General features: G+C 41.2%; 1 protein-coding gene across 1 annotated transcript in view; it reads right to left on the bottom strand.

Annotated features, from left to right (window-relative positions):
• LOC139470267 (mediator of RNA polymerase II transcription subunit 1-like) overlaps positions 1-15367 on the bottom strand; it is a 75021-nt gene that overhangs the window by 6775 nt on the left and 52879 nt on the right. The window contains exons 6-14 of the mRNA XM_071252614.1: positions 15226-15297; positions 10889-10963; positions 9599-9666; positions 8369-8455; positions 5125-5236; positions 3876-4000; positions 3052-3152; positions 2125-2317; positions 1183-1384 (exon numbers count right to left, since the gene is read on the bottom strand). Coding sequence (XP_071108715.1) covers positions 1183-1384; positions 2125-2317; positions 3052-3152; positions 3876-4000; positions 5125-5236; positions 8369-8455; positions 9599-9666; positions 10889-10963; positions 15226-15297 — 1035 coding nt within the window. The remainder of the gene's footprint in view (positions 1-1182; positions 1385-2124; positions 2318-3051; positions 3153-3875; positions 4001-5124; positions 5237-8368; positions 8456-9598; positions 9667-10888; positions 10964-15225; positions 15298-15367) is intronic.

Here is a 15367-nt window from a genome sequence, read left to right as displayed (position 1 = left end):
CTTACAGTATGTTGAAACCCATCCTCATGCATTTGCTTGTACATATATTTCTCCTTCTCCTAAGTCCAAAGTCAGCAATATTTCAGCCATATCACAGTGGCCTCTATGTAATAAAATCTGGACCAGACAAATTGGCACTGATATGCAATCAACCATGCTTGACCACCAAAAGCTTGTCAGTCACCTTATGACAAGCAAAGGCGACTAGTAGTTTAACGCCACACTCAGCAATATTCCAGCTATATGACGGTGGCCTGTAAATTATGATATTGTGAGCAACAATCCATTTGATCTCCTTGATATCTTGTACATGAAAATAATTCATGAAAAAAATGTCCAAAATCATATTTGGGGGAGGATGGGTAATAATGTAATTTTAGGTTCAAAAGTGTAAATATTGTGCCCAAAGCGTAATGGTTGGCATCTCTGCAACATGTGTGTGTGATGACGAATGGAAATGTATTTTACACGAAATAATCAATAAAAATTGTGCCAGATGTACAGGTGGACAGGTATTACATTTTGGCTGAGTGAGGTGTGCGTGGTATGAACAAACTATAACATTTTTTACAAAAAGAGTCAGGGACAGATGTCTGTTTGCTCTTAATGCCCATTGCTTCTGAAGTTCAGTGGATGAAACTAGACAATGTTGCAAGTGATCTGTTTTGGACTTCATTCTGGAATTCCACAGTCTGTATCCAGGAGAACTGCTCACATCTTGCTTGTCATTAGAGGCGACTAACGGGATTGGGTGGTCAGACTCGCTGACTTGGTTGATGCATGTCATTGATCCCAATTGCATAGGTCGAAGCTCATGATATTAATCACTGGATTGTCTCGATTCTTTACAGACTGCTGTCAAACACCTCGAATATTGCTGAGAGCAGTGTTAAACAACCAACCAAGGCCAAGGTTTGAGATAGTGCTATGTATTTTGTATCTCGAATTTGTGATAAGAGGTCAAATTTATATTTATTTTTATCGTGAGGAGGTCAGGACTGGATATAAGCTTGAGATATCGGTACATTCAAGATAACAGGGTCGGAAAGTAATTAGGTCATTAGCCTAAAAAGTCACAAAAAAGGTAGAATACAATAAGAAAAATATATTAATCACTTTCTAAAATATTATCTTACAAAAATGTGATTTTTAAGAAAGCAATACAACAGTTATCTCCCTTACCTCTGGAACACCCTGGAAGCAAAGTCATCAGTACAGAGAACTTGGTCCGTGTGCCCTGAAGATAGGCGACACTTGAGGCTGGTGATATCGCCCAGATCTAGCTCCACGTTTAACATGGAGTCATATACAGGGTGTTCCATGGTTATACAGATCTGTTGGAGGGAGATCGTCGTCAGCTCTATCACAACAGCATTCGCCATATCTGAAACATTAAGTGGCACAGCTGAAGTGGATTGTGGTGGGTAGGGAGATCGTTGTCAGCTCTATCACAACAGCAATCGCTATTTCAAAAACATGACAAGCTTATTACATGGGCCCCTTGATTTTCATGCTTAATTTTGAACAATGCACCTGGTTGATTGCCTGTCATCATTGATTGTGGATCTCTGTTGAGGCTGAAATTGTAAGTGTTCTCAAAGCATAGGAGTAAATAAAAGCATCAAAACCATAAGGGACGGTTGAGTAGCCTGGCGGTTACAGCGTTCCCTCGTCACGCCGAAGACCCGGGTTCGATTCCCAACATGGGTACAATGTGTGAAGCTCATTTCTGGAGTCGCCCCGCCGTGATATTGCTGGAATATTGCTAAAAGCGGCAAAAAGCCATACTCACTCCATAATCATAAGAAAAGCTAAAAGCAGAATCTGTTCAATGATTCCAACTACATCAGAAACATGTGTTTAAGAATTACTATCAAATAGTGATGATACCAGGTGTTTGCGAAAAGGTGACACCCATTAGTGACACCCATCACAAAGACAAGACAAGTGGTCACCTGGACAAACAGAGAACCTAGGTAAACGATGGTAAACTTCGTGACACCCATCACAAAGACAAGACAAGTGGTCACCTGGACAAACACAGAACCTAGGTAAACGATGGTAAACTTCGTCCCTCATCAACAACCCTAGTTTCCAGAGGATGTAACTCAGTGTCCAACATACCTTGTTTGGAGTTGGGTCTGATGCAGCTACTGACGACAGTGTTGAAGACAAGCTGCTGGCGTAGATGACTGAGGATGTGAGCAACATTCATGGGATGTGTGAACGGGATGCGGGACACCATCGCACCAGGCTGGTCCAGGGAGCTGCCGTTCACGTTGTTCATGAAGTACACATGCTGCTGGTCGGGCAAGGACTGAAGACAGACACCATGATTATGTGTAATAGTACAGTATTACAAGTCCACCCACAACGTCTCCTACATTGTCAGCATTTGTGTTAACCAGCAGTCCTGAATACTGTCAAGTAGATCCCAATTCCTCTAGCTATTGTATATTCTACAAGAAACTAGCGTGTATTATCACTGTGTGATTTCATGTCATGTAGATCACAATTCCTCTAGCTATTGTATATTCTACAAGAAACTAGCAAGTTTTATCACTGTGTGATTTCATGTCATGTACATCCCAACATCCCTACAAGAAACTAGCAAGTATTATCAATGTCCTGACAGACTTCATGTGATGCCAATCTCATCACAGTCAACACACATTTACATCTTCCAAATAGATTATATCAAGGCTAATGTGTCAATTATTAGATTAGATTGATGAGAAAAAAAGCCAAGAATATGAAAAAAATAATAATACTTCATGCCCCAAAAATACACATACACTGAGCTTAAAAAAAAATCTTATTACCATGAACCTAGAAACATAATTGGGGTGAACAGGGATTCGAACCCTTAATCATAGGATTCTGGCATGTCTGAGGGATGCAACTCTGCACAGTGAATAACAGCACCTTAGACGACTGGGCCACCCATGCCCCGTGTTCATATCAAATCTGCAATTCATGTTCAATTTGGATAGCTGTTGTATATTCTTGGAAGTCCTTTGTCATACCATGAAAACAAGCTACACAACTTACCACAAAGAGCTCTGTCTCATTGAGAGTTTTTCCATTTGAATATTTTTCCATTATGAGGGACAACAGTGGTTTGGGTTCGGCACCTTTCTCAATGTCTATATCTGCAATAAGAGAAAAACAAAATATAAGGAGGTGAGGTGAAATGGGGTTTAACGTCGTATCCAAAATTAGTGCACTTATTTAGTGATGTGTATGCACGTGTGTGTGTCCTTGTTTTAGCCCCCTAACACCTTGCGCCAGACAAGCTAACAACACGTTCTATCTTTTAATGTCTTTTGGTATGACATGGCCGGGAAATGAACCCTGGACTTTCTGCTCTCTCCGGCGGACGCTCTACCACTAGGCCATGAGGCGATCACAAATATAAGGAAGTCTCAATAGAATAAAGAACAGTGGAAGACCAAGTAACACTTCCATCAATCTAGTAAGCTCTGCAACACGGAGCTGAGGTTAACTGGGTTTAGCTTCCCATTCAGTAGGATGACCTGTACTTGTCTTATCCCCTTAATGCCACACACTAGGCAGGGTAACATCAAGTACCATCAGTGATAGAAACAGTTATTTAAGACAGTGGATCAAAACCCCGACCTTCCAACCTCACAAGACCACAGAGGTGATCCCTAGGAACAGGGATATGATAGAACATCAGTACTCCCTTATTTGTCATCGGATGCTACTAAAGGAGGTTGTCTGTTTGTTGTTTAATGCCAGTCAGCAATATTCCAGCAATATATATATCACTGTGGCATGTAGATAATCATGTCTACGCCAGCAAACCAATTGTTAGTATTATGAACTAACGTCCCTTGCTGAAATATACTGACTTGTATGTGACTGTATCTTCTGTATCATAGACAGTGCCAGAGGGATGGGCTCAGGCAGCTCCAGCACAAAGCAGGCCGGGAAGGTGAAACTGTTGACATGGGTCAGGCCTTGAAATGATGGGATGCTGAAACAACAATTGTACCATTACAGATGGACTGATGACACATGGGTGTGTCACAACAGTGGCTGTTATCTAGTGTTATCTAAGAGCCGAGGCAGATCCTGAAAGGAGCATGTGGAGGAGGGGCATGTGGACAGGGAGGAGTAGGATGAAGAGAGAGGAGTAGGATGACGGGTGTGAGGAGGGGGAGGAGCATGTGGAGGGGGGTGAAGCATGTGGAGAGGGTGGAGTAGGATGACGGGTGTGAGGAGGGGAGGAGCATGTGGAGGGGGGTGAAGCATGTGGAGAGGGAGGAGTAGGATGAAGGGTGTGAGGAGGGGAGGAGCATGTGGAGGGGGGTGAAGCATGTGGAGGGGGGTGAAGCATGTGGAGAGGGTGGAGTAGGATGAAGGGTGTGAGGAGGGGAGGAGCATGTGGAGGGGGGTGAAGCATGTGGAGGGGGGTGAAGCATGTGGAGAGGGTGGAATAGGATGAAGGGTGTGAGGAGGGGAGGAGCATTTGGAGAGGGGGGAGGAGCATGTGGAGAGGGAGGAGTAGGATGTGTAGAGGGAGGAGTAGGATGTGGAGAGGGAGGAGGAGCATGTGGAGAGGGGGGAAGAGCATGTGGAGAGGAAGGAGTAGGATGACGGGTGTGAGGAGGGGAGGAGCATGTGGAGGGGGGTGAAGCATGTGGAGAGGGTGGAGTAGGATGACGGGTGTGAGGAGGGGGAGGAGCATGTGGAGGGGGGTGAAGCATGTGGAGAGGGTGGAGTAGGATGAAGGGTGTGAGGAGGGGAGGAGCATTTGGAGAGGGGGGAGGAGCATGTGGAGAGGGAGGAGTAGGATGTGGAGAGGGAGGAGTAGGATGTGGAGAGGGAGGAGTAGGATGACAGGTGTGAGGAGGGGGAGGAGCATGAGGGGGCAGGAGGAGCATGTGGAGGAGGGAGGAGCATGTGGAGGAGGGAGGAGCATGGGGGAGGAGGAGGAGCATGTGGAGAGGGAGGAGTAGGATGAAGGGTGAGGAGGGTGAGGAAGATGGGGAGGAGGAGGAGTGATGCACAACCCATGCACCTTCAATGGACGAGCAGTTATTGATTCAAACACAAATAACACAATTTCTGTAGAATCATCCATCCATGTAAACTCACCCTTTCCCATCTCTGTTGATAACAGTCATGAGAGGCATTGTCTGCAGCTTGTTGGGTGTGGCTGCCTCCAGACACACGGTCACACTTTGACCCAGGCCGTGCTCCGTGATGGCTGAAACAGAGACACAACCCTTATATTCAACACCCTCAGCCTTTTTAATACATTATTCACTGCAGTAGGGTTCATGTACCTGTGAGAATCCAATCATGAAAATAATACCTTAGTTCTCGCTACCACTTAACAAAGATATGAGGACATCCCAATATGGGTCTTGTAACAACAAACTTTCATACAACCAATCAGAGCACCGCTTACCAGATTAGGAAAGTGAAAGTTGGAATGTGTTTTCTTATCATGCAGCCTCGAGCACGTAACACAGGTTATTCCAAAAGACAGTTTCGCGACTGAATCTATACAATCTGGACCATCCATTAGCCATTAGCCATTAGCCATTAGCATCAACCAACTCAGCAAGCCTGACCAGCCGATCCCGTTAGTCGCCTCTTACGACAAGCATAGTCGCCTTTTACGGCAAGCATGGGTTGCTGAAGATCTATTCTACCCCGGATCTTCACGGGTATGAACATAAAAAGTTTGGCTTGATGTGCACGTGGAACGTTCCTCATGATTGACTGTGGTTATGAGTTTGTTAGTTGTGTGCTATAGTTGACAGTGCAGAAACAGGTGCTAAGGTATTCCAAAATGAGGGAATTAGAATGGAAATGTTGTGTTAAAACAACACAGTTAATTAGAAATAAATGTTCACAAATAACATGAACTTAATCCATAATTTCAGGGTTAGAAACAAATGTTTTTTGGCCACTAGTCCTTATAATGATAACATATAGCAAAACCCTAAAAATGGAATAATTTCTACTAGTCCTTAGGATACCTTTACTTGGTAAGAACTACAGGACTAGTGCCAATTTCTAATGCTGACTTTGTGTGTTAAACTATGAAACTGTGTAACTAGTATAGTTTTAGGGGATACATTAAAGATTTCAACTTCTTTCGGGCTTTCTTTATTCCATCATCCCGGGGCAAGGGAGTTAACTGACTATATAAGTCCAGTTTCCTCCTTTGCCGAACTGGCCACGAATTTCACAGCTTGATTGTAGGGCTACCAGGGCCAAGTATGAGTTATGTCCCTTATATGCCCATCCTATTCACCAATCAGATTCTCTCATTTCACTTGCATTTGCTTCAAACAAAATGACGTCAAGACGATAATGAAGATCTGTATCATAATACGGGTCTTTCTTCGCGAAGTGAATCAAATCACTTGAGCGCTTTGAATAAAACATGAAAAGATTTGGAAAATATCTGTTGACGACAAGTTGGCGATACACATGCTTTTCAAATCCTGCAATCAACCATAAACTGCACAGCATTCGCCATGTTGTTTACGAACCAGATATAGATTTCTTTAAGCGATTTTTTATTGGACTATGCATAGAATCGTAAGGTCAGATAAAATTCCTGCCTAGATCAGTAAGGTTGGAAACTGGACTTTTATGGACAGTTACCTCCCTTGCCTCGGGAAGATGTTTTCACTCCTAATGGTTAAGGAATCAACAGGACTGGTGGAACAAACAGCATTACCCCTGTCTAGAGCAGTTAGCTTTCACCAATGACAATGGCATGATACTCACGAGTTGTTGCCTCTAGGATAAAACACAGATGTTCAAAAAAGCGACAGAACCTTGTATTACTCACTAATTCTTATGATTCAAGTTTAAGTGCACTGCAAGTCCCACTGAACACAAGAGACTATTAGATATACAGTGTATTCTATTTTTGGTTGGTACTGTAGTGGTCCAGGGACTCCCATCGTAATACCTAGCACCCCAGAACTTCAATACTGACTGTCCCCCGGACTCCCAAATATACAAACCTAGGTTAATCCCTGATATTCCTTTACATTGAACGAAATGAATAACCAACATTTCACATCAAGCCAATTCCGTTACACTAAATAACTTTCAGGAAAGCCTTACCGGAAAGCCAAATGCTCACAGACTAACCCTAGCTATATGTCAAGCTTGTTTTTCAAAAAGAATCACTTCCAGGATTTGTACAGAATTTCAGTAATTTTTAAAGGGCCGTCACACCATGACGTTCTGGTCAACGTTCTCTGAACATTTCAATCGTTCAATTTTTGAGCGGTCTAGAATGAGGATGACACATCTGGCGTGTGATTAACGTGTGCCTAACTCATGTCTAGCGTGTGTCTAACGCACGAGAAGCGTGTAACAGCGACCAAGTAAGATACCCCTGAAAACAATTAGCGTGTGCTAACGTGCCACTGGCGTGCGACGAACGATTTGTCAACGTTAGACGAGTGTGTTGAGCGTGTGACTAACGCGTGAATAACGACAGAATAGCGTCTTGCTGGCGTGTTATTTTTACGCTAGGGGACGTTCAGCGGTCGTTGACAGGTCGCCAGTGAGTCGTTCAATGCAAAGCGAACGATTAGTAACAACCAAGTAACGCTAGAGCAACGACTGACTAACGATAGCCGAACGCGTGCAATGCTCGGCGAACGTTAGTAAAATGTTCCACGAACGTTCTTAAACGTTCTTCAGCATTTAAAATTAAACGTTGAAAATCGCTGGTCTCAGTGAGAACTTTTGTGCATGTTCAAAACTTTTTTTCCCGGACCAGCGTTCTCCGCCGATTCCCGGCGATCACCGACGTTCACTAGCGTACACACAACGCTCTTCTGGCGCTATCCCAGCGACCATGGGCGACTACCAACGTTTCCTCAAACGTCATAGAACGCTGACCAGAACGTCATGGTGTGACGGCCCTATAAGGCTTTTTTGAGGCTCAATATGAAAACGTGAGATATTTTCTGCCCTTCCATTCAACTTTTAGATTCTGGCACATTTGACTCCAACAGCGGCGGCCGACCGTTGGAAGAGAGATAACTCGAGTTACAGGCCATATAAAGGGACAAGTTCTTTTCTGTGAGGTTTTTAACAAAATCAAACAGGTTTTTTTCACACTATGAAAAGATGTATATGTTTCTTGTCAGTTCACTCAAAATGTATCTAGGTATGAAAATTACAGTTTCAAAGCACATTATCCATTTTTAGGCTTTTTAATGGCCAACATCAGCATCCAAGGCCTTGTCAGACCTGTTCACATCCTGACTGTTAGTATCTGACCTCCTACCAGTACAGTAGCATACTGAATACAATGCAAGATCTGTAGTGAGTTGCTAGATGTATACTGGCCTACCTTCCACTGTCATAGCGTGGGCTGACTTGCTCTTCTTGTCTAGTAGATCATAGGGCGATACAAAATAAATTAGCTTCATTGGCAAACCTGAAAACAAAAGAGATTATATTTTTGAGAATAACATTTTGTGTAAAACAAAAACAAAAGTTTGACATTTCAAATTACTAATAATTAATTCAGAGTTTAGTATTTCAAACTACAATCCATAAAAGATTGTTAGTCTCCATTAAGTAGAACAAAACGAAGGTATTTTGTCCCTTGGCTTAAAATCAGACAACATGATCTGCCTCAGGGCTATTTTGGTGAATTATGAAACTATATAATATATATATTGCAAGAATGGGTTCAATTAAAACAACCATGGGCCTCATTTCACAATGAGGGGCGGTTGGGTAGCCTAGTGGTTAAAGCGTTCGCTCATCACGCCGAAGACCCAGGTTCGATTCCCGACATGGGTACAATGTGTGAAGCCAATTTCTGGTGTTCCCCGCCGTGATATTGCTGGAATATTGCTAAAAGCGGCGTAAAACCATATTCATTCACTCTCACTCACTCACTCACTTCACAATGACAACTAAGCACAATGACCACCTCACATGCCGTAACATAGCATCTCAGTGTCAAATGGGGATCCTGATTATCTGCAATTCAACCTCCTGCACTTATAGTATTGTTTTTGAACAACCATTCCTGTCAAATCTTTGTCCACATCTCAAGACATACTGGGGTAACAAACACAAGAAAATTATTATCTGTTCAAATTAGCATCCTTGACAATATACATTATGGTATTATGGCTCTGCAATTCTTTCAGCTAATGGTAACAAATGGATTCAAATTATGCCTGAATGAGTGAGTGAATGATGTTTAATGCCCAGTCAAAAATATTTCCATTGCTTCACATCTAAATAATCAAGTATGGACCATACAAACAAGTGACTGAAGTATGAACGAACTGTTCATGTCATCAGAGAACCAGGTCAGCCAATTCATTTAAGCAAGCAGCGTTAGAAACTGGCACTAGTCCGATAGTCCTTATCAAACTGCCCAATAGTAAAGGTATCATAAGGACCAGTAGAAATTGGCCCTGGTCAGTTCTCATAAGTATACCGTATATGACTGTATATAAGACCCATTTTGAGGACGCTGAACACTGAACGCAGCAAAAAAACAACATACTCACTAACTCACTCATTCTGTAGTACACAGCAAGTATGCAGTACTGCTTACCTCCCTTCCTTGGCAACAGGATACCTAGAGGGGACTTGTGTATATAGTTTCCAACACCATTGATAGAGCTGTAAATAAAATCACATGACAGTAAGAAAATGAATGCAAAATATGTGAGGTGATTTGAAATCGGGGTTAACGTGGTGTTAAAGATTATTGCACTTGTACAGTGTTGTGCATGCATGCGTGCATCTGCTTATAACAGTTCGGACTATGGACGTTATAATAGTGCTAACCCACGGAGATACCATGCCGCAGTTTAACATAATGACCAACCCAGACACAGTATACTGACTCCGAGCTGACCAGTCCTTGTTTTATTCCCCTATGCAGGGCGCCAGTCAGGGTAACAACAAATACTATCTTTAAACATCTTTTGGAATGACACGGCCAGGGAACTGAACCCCCGACCTTCCGTTCTCCAGGCAGGAGCTCTGTCTACAAGACAATGGAAGTGGTCCACGAAGAAGAAAAAAAACCCCAGAAGTATGCAAGTCTGTCATACGAGGCTTGCGATGTATCAACATGAAAATAGTTGAAGTTTACTCAAAGTTTCTCATTTTACAACTATATCTATCGTACAGCGAGAACAAAACATTCTGGCTATCAGAATGAAGCCCCTGCAGATGAATCTGTTGTATGAAGACACCAATTATTTTACCTCAAGCCATTCACAGTGGACCACTTACAAGTTTAAAATCATTGTGTCCTCGTTCATCCATTTCACATAACAAATAAAAATGACATAGAAAAAGCAAATTACACAAAACTGGTGAATACTTGCTTAAATAAGTTTTATCCATGGATTATTTTGAATAGAATAATCTAACACATAAGCATGTGATAACTATACTGAAAACATGTTAAAGAACACCCACAATTTGAATGCTATTTTGCAAATAAATTGGGTGTTCTTTAACTTCTTTGAGTAGTACTGTATTCAACGTAATAAGCACCCAGGGCACTCTCAAAATTAGAAATAGGGGGCACTAATTAGAATATTATTTTGAGTTGAAAGGTCGTAAATTTCGTGGTTTATGCTAACAGCCTGAAATGTTAACATACGACAGATATATTTTTCAAGAATTTAATTGCCCATAATTAAGGGTGATATAACACATGAGTGCGTATTATACACGAATAAATAAGTCTTTTGTACATTTATCAATCGGAAGGGGTGCTGATTGGGATTGTTCACTAGCCAATATATTATTTGCAAATATCGCCATGGGCGCTTATTAGAGCGGGGCGCTTATTACGTGGAATACGGTATATGTAGGTTGACTTTACCTTTGTAACTGGGCAAGAAGGTTGAGATCTGATTCCAAAGATTGTAGAGACAGAAATGCTTTACTTTTCACTTTTCTGAAACAAAACATGTAAACAAACTGAAATCAAAATGTTTCAACTTTTCTCATTAATTGTGTACAAATGGTATTTCAATGAGTTTAGCTTCTGGTTGTGAAACACCACATTTAGCCATATTCCCTCAGTATGATGGAAGCCTGTAAATTATCAAGCCTGGATCACACACTCAAGAAACACTGTATGAATAACAATCTCCACTACAGGGCATGATGACATGCAAACTCCCACAAAAACTACAATTTGGCATCCCCTTCCAACATCAGTTGCCAAATAGTCAATTTTCAACGTATTGTGTTTCTCCCTTTGTTTTGTCTGAGGCTGTACAATATAGATGCCCTCCTAACTCAATACAGACCAGGTGGTCCTGTTATTTGTGGCCTTCCCAATATGTTTTGAGGCGTATCAGGTTCCATAATTTTATTATCATCATAAATTGTAGCCTTGTGCAGCATGTGCAAAAAAAAGTCCATTGCAGCAGTTTCATGTACCGTATTCAGAACATAAATCAGTGTGTTGGACGTGAAACCAAATATAACCATAGCCAACACTGAATGGGTTTGTCCTATCTGATAAATGCTCCTTTTCATCTCTTCGCCAGTCCTGGGTAAATCATCAAAATGACAGAGAGTAATCAGATATTACTATATTTATAAGCAATGGTTTAGTCATTAATTCTACGGATTTTTTTTCAAAAAGGTTAAGAAAAAAGCAAATAGCTTGCAGCCTGAAATTTTCAACACAATTAAAGGGAATGAAATACCCAGGGCCCACTTGCACAAAATGATCTTAGCGATAAGATTATTGTAAGCCTATGTTAAAGCATGGGAGTTACGATCATCTTAGCGCTAAGATCACTTTGTGCAAGTGGGTCCAGGAAAGATACTACCCAAACAATGATGATACAGCAAACACTCTGAAAGAGTTTGAAATATTTGCCCAGGCCTTTCCAAATTAGAAATAAATATTATTTTCATGTACAAAATTGATTTCCTACAAAGTTGCCATCGAACAGTGGTACTGGTAGTCCACAAGGAAGGTCACTAGTCCTTGCTGAATTTTACTAGACTCAGTGTTGCAGACTTATGTTAATTTCAAACCGTGTCGTGTCCGTGCAACTTTAAGAAAACTAGCTCGGGATAGCAGTTAAGTACAAAATTTTATCCCATGATTGGTTGGTTGGTTGGTTGGTTTGTTGTTTAACGCCGCACTCAGCAATATTCCAGCTATATGACAGCGGTCTGTAAATAATTGAGTCTGGACCACACAATCCAGTGATTTATATCATGAGCATCGCTCCACCAGTTGGGATCAATGACATGCATCAACTAAGTTAGCGAGCCTGACCACCCAATCCCGTTAGTCGCCTTTTACGACAAGCATAGTCACCTTTTACAGCAAGCATGGGTTGCTGAAGACCTATTCTACCCCGGAATCTTCACGGGTCTAATCCCATGATAATTTACTCTCCAAGACTTCTTAAAGATCCTGTGGCTCCTCCTTGTCATAACACCAATGTCAAAGGATACACATTTCTGGCCCTGGATTCATATACCACAACAGTAAACTGCAATAACTCCTCTTTATTTGGAACACTAAGGAGCATAAATGTACTTTTTGGTCATAGTTGGGATATATTGCAGTCTGTGTCAAAAGCATATGAATCTACCTGCCCGAACTGGTATTTCCGCATTACTTTCAGTAGATATGAGTCTCAGTATATGCAGTGGTGGAGGAAAACTATCATCCACGCAACTAATTTGGGTTAGCTGACGGTGAAGATGACTTCTGTTGAAAATCTAAAAGATTTTTATAGTGTGATGACAGCCAAAATATAGGAATATGTCAATGATATTACAGAGCTATGGTATTTGCAGGAATTGACTGTCTAAGTCTATGGACGAGTACAAGTGGATCTTATAAGACCATAAGACATTTTACAAGACCAGTTGATACTGTACTTTTCATATGACTAAAGTATGTGTCACCTCTTACTTGAGGCACACGATTAACTGCTGGCTCATTGGTCCATGACCAGCTAAAATTACGAAAGGCTTAATGAAGCGTAAAGTAGATGGCCCATCTAGCTAGTCAAAATTTCACCACTTCTCTGCCTACGTTTATTTTTTTTAAATTGGACACTGCTCGTGAATCATGTAATTTCCATGAAAATTGTTAATGAGGATGAGGTTGTTTGGAATGGTCATCATTTAGGTAGAATGACACAACCGGTGGCGATTTTGTAATGTTGTGTACAACAACATCCTTATTTGCTCGTAAATTGCAACAAAATGAGGCAAATTGAAGCCAGCATTTAATCTTAGAGTGCAGGAAAAATCGTTTTAGGGGTGAGGAGTTCTAAAAATGTTCAGAGCCCCCTGAGTAGCTGTTGCAGCCTCAAACATTTAGGGAGGGAAAGTAACTTTTGAAAGGAGCAAGCCCTGCTGGTAACATACGATGTATTTAATCTACCCTGATACCCTGCTGATGTTAGTGTTATAATTCAAATAATTGTATTTGTCTAAATTATCTATATTATAGCTAATGTGTCTTCAGTGATAAATACAAACACTGACAAAATCCGCTGCCTCTACAACAAACATCCCGCTGCTTCCAACACGGCAATTAAACTGTAGGACATTTACAGGCAGAAATGATTAACGCACCACATAAAACAAGTTATCTGCACAGCATTCAGCTCTTTAAGCTAACTATGACAATTAATAAACAAAAAGTCGTCCAAATTACCATTTCCAATTACACACAGTTTTGAACGAGGTCAAGATGTTGTAACAAGTACACCACTGAATTTACACTTCCAAAACATCCCTAGACAAAACAAAGTACCATATTTCCTCTAATAAACGCCAGGCCTCCATTACATGCTGGCCTCTCAATTGGTGCCGGGTCAAACACTTTGTCGTAAAAATAGAAGACGAGCCTCTATTACATGTCGGATCTCTATTTCTGTGATATGTTTGCGACTAACAATCACTGTTTCCAGCAAATGTACCCTTTGTGTGACTGCAGAGTTTGGGATAGGTGATGTCATAAGTGGCCACCATGTCAACAACATATAGAATAGTTGTTAGGCCTCTTATACAATGTTAGAAACTAACAGTTTTAGTCCACTAGTCCTAATGAAAACATATAGCATAACCCTTTAAAATGGCAAATTTCTACATGTCCTTATGCTACCTTAACTACTGGGCAGTATGACAAGGACTATAGGACTAGTGCCAGTTTCTAACACTGCTTATACATAGATACTCTAACAGACACTTGATCAATGGCTTGCCAAAATTAATATATAAACGGGCATTTAATAGAGGAAATACAGAAATGTTACAACACTAAGTACGTTGAACGCTGTGTACCACCCTATAAGAAGGGGTCTTCAAACTAATTTGGAGTACAAATAGACCATAGCTGCAGTACTAACAACATCAGAATGTATTTCAAAGATAATTTACAGTAATTACATCTGCCTTAGTCTTTGGTTCACGCCTGAATTGCTTGAACAAGAAACAACATCAATTACTGACTAATGTTTTGTAGGATTAAATTGAACTTATGCAGCATGGTCAAATGAATTCTATGCACTTACGTACATTCGGAGTCAAACATCAGTTTCTTGCATACACTGCTATTCCGCCATGATGGAACGTACAGCGTAGTAATAGTACATGCCAAAAAAGTAAGGCATTTACGATGTATGTTTGCTTGTGTGATGCTGGTGACCTAATCTAACCCGGATTTGGGGGCTGGGACGAGTCCAAACTTAATACCCGGGTACACACCCCCTATTACCCGACACTACCCACTGTAGGTCTCAAGAGGTAGGTAGAGACTGTTCGATTGAGAAACGTTTGACCGTAGCCCTGGCAAAATGTGTTTAGATACATGTATAAAACGATCTGGTGTGTACACTGAAGTTTTATTTTTAATCAAACATATAAAAGTCAGAAGGAATGGGCGTAGTAGTCAGAAATAACTGCAGAAATTAGTGACTTGTAGTTTAAACACTTTTCATTAAACAATATATCACCTGACTGACCACAGGTCCGGGTATTCCCGTGTGTACCCGGGTACTACTTAGTACCCACCTGACCCGGGTACCCGAGTTACCTGTCCCAGCCCTACTGGATTACTCATGGGGGTAAGGACAAAGTTCATTTTAAAATTGGGAATTGTATCACCATGAATCAACAAAAGGTAGGATGGCAGAACTATCGAGACAGTTATGGGAAACATATACTTACTTATCGCCAACAATTTGATATATTTTCAGTAACCCTTCCAAGTGGGATGCGAACTCCGCAAAATCTCTCCGACTGAATAAAAAAACATTTCATGGGTTAAGAGTAAGACTAATGACTTTAAAACTTTAATGAATGTGTTCAA

Source organism: Haliotis cracherodii, unplaced genomic scaffold (assembly GCF_022045235.1).
Source record: "Haliotis cracherodii isolate W230 unplaced genomic scaffold, xgHalCrac1.p SCAF_20, whole genome shotgun sequence".
Lineage (NCBI taxonomy): Eukaryota > Metazoa > Mollusca > Gastropoda > Lepetellida > Haliotidae > Haliotis > Haliotis cracherodii.
This window is presented reverse-complemented; position numbering and strand designations above follow the sequence as displayed.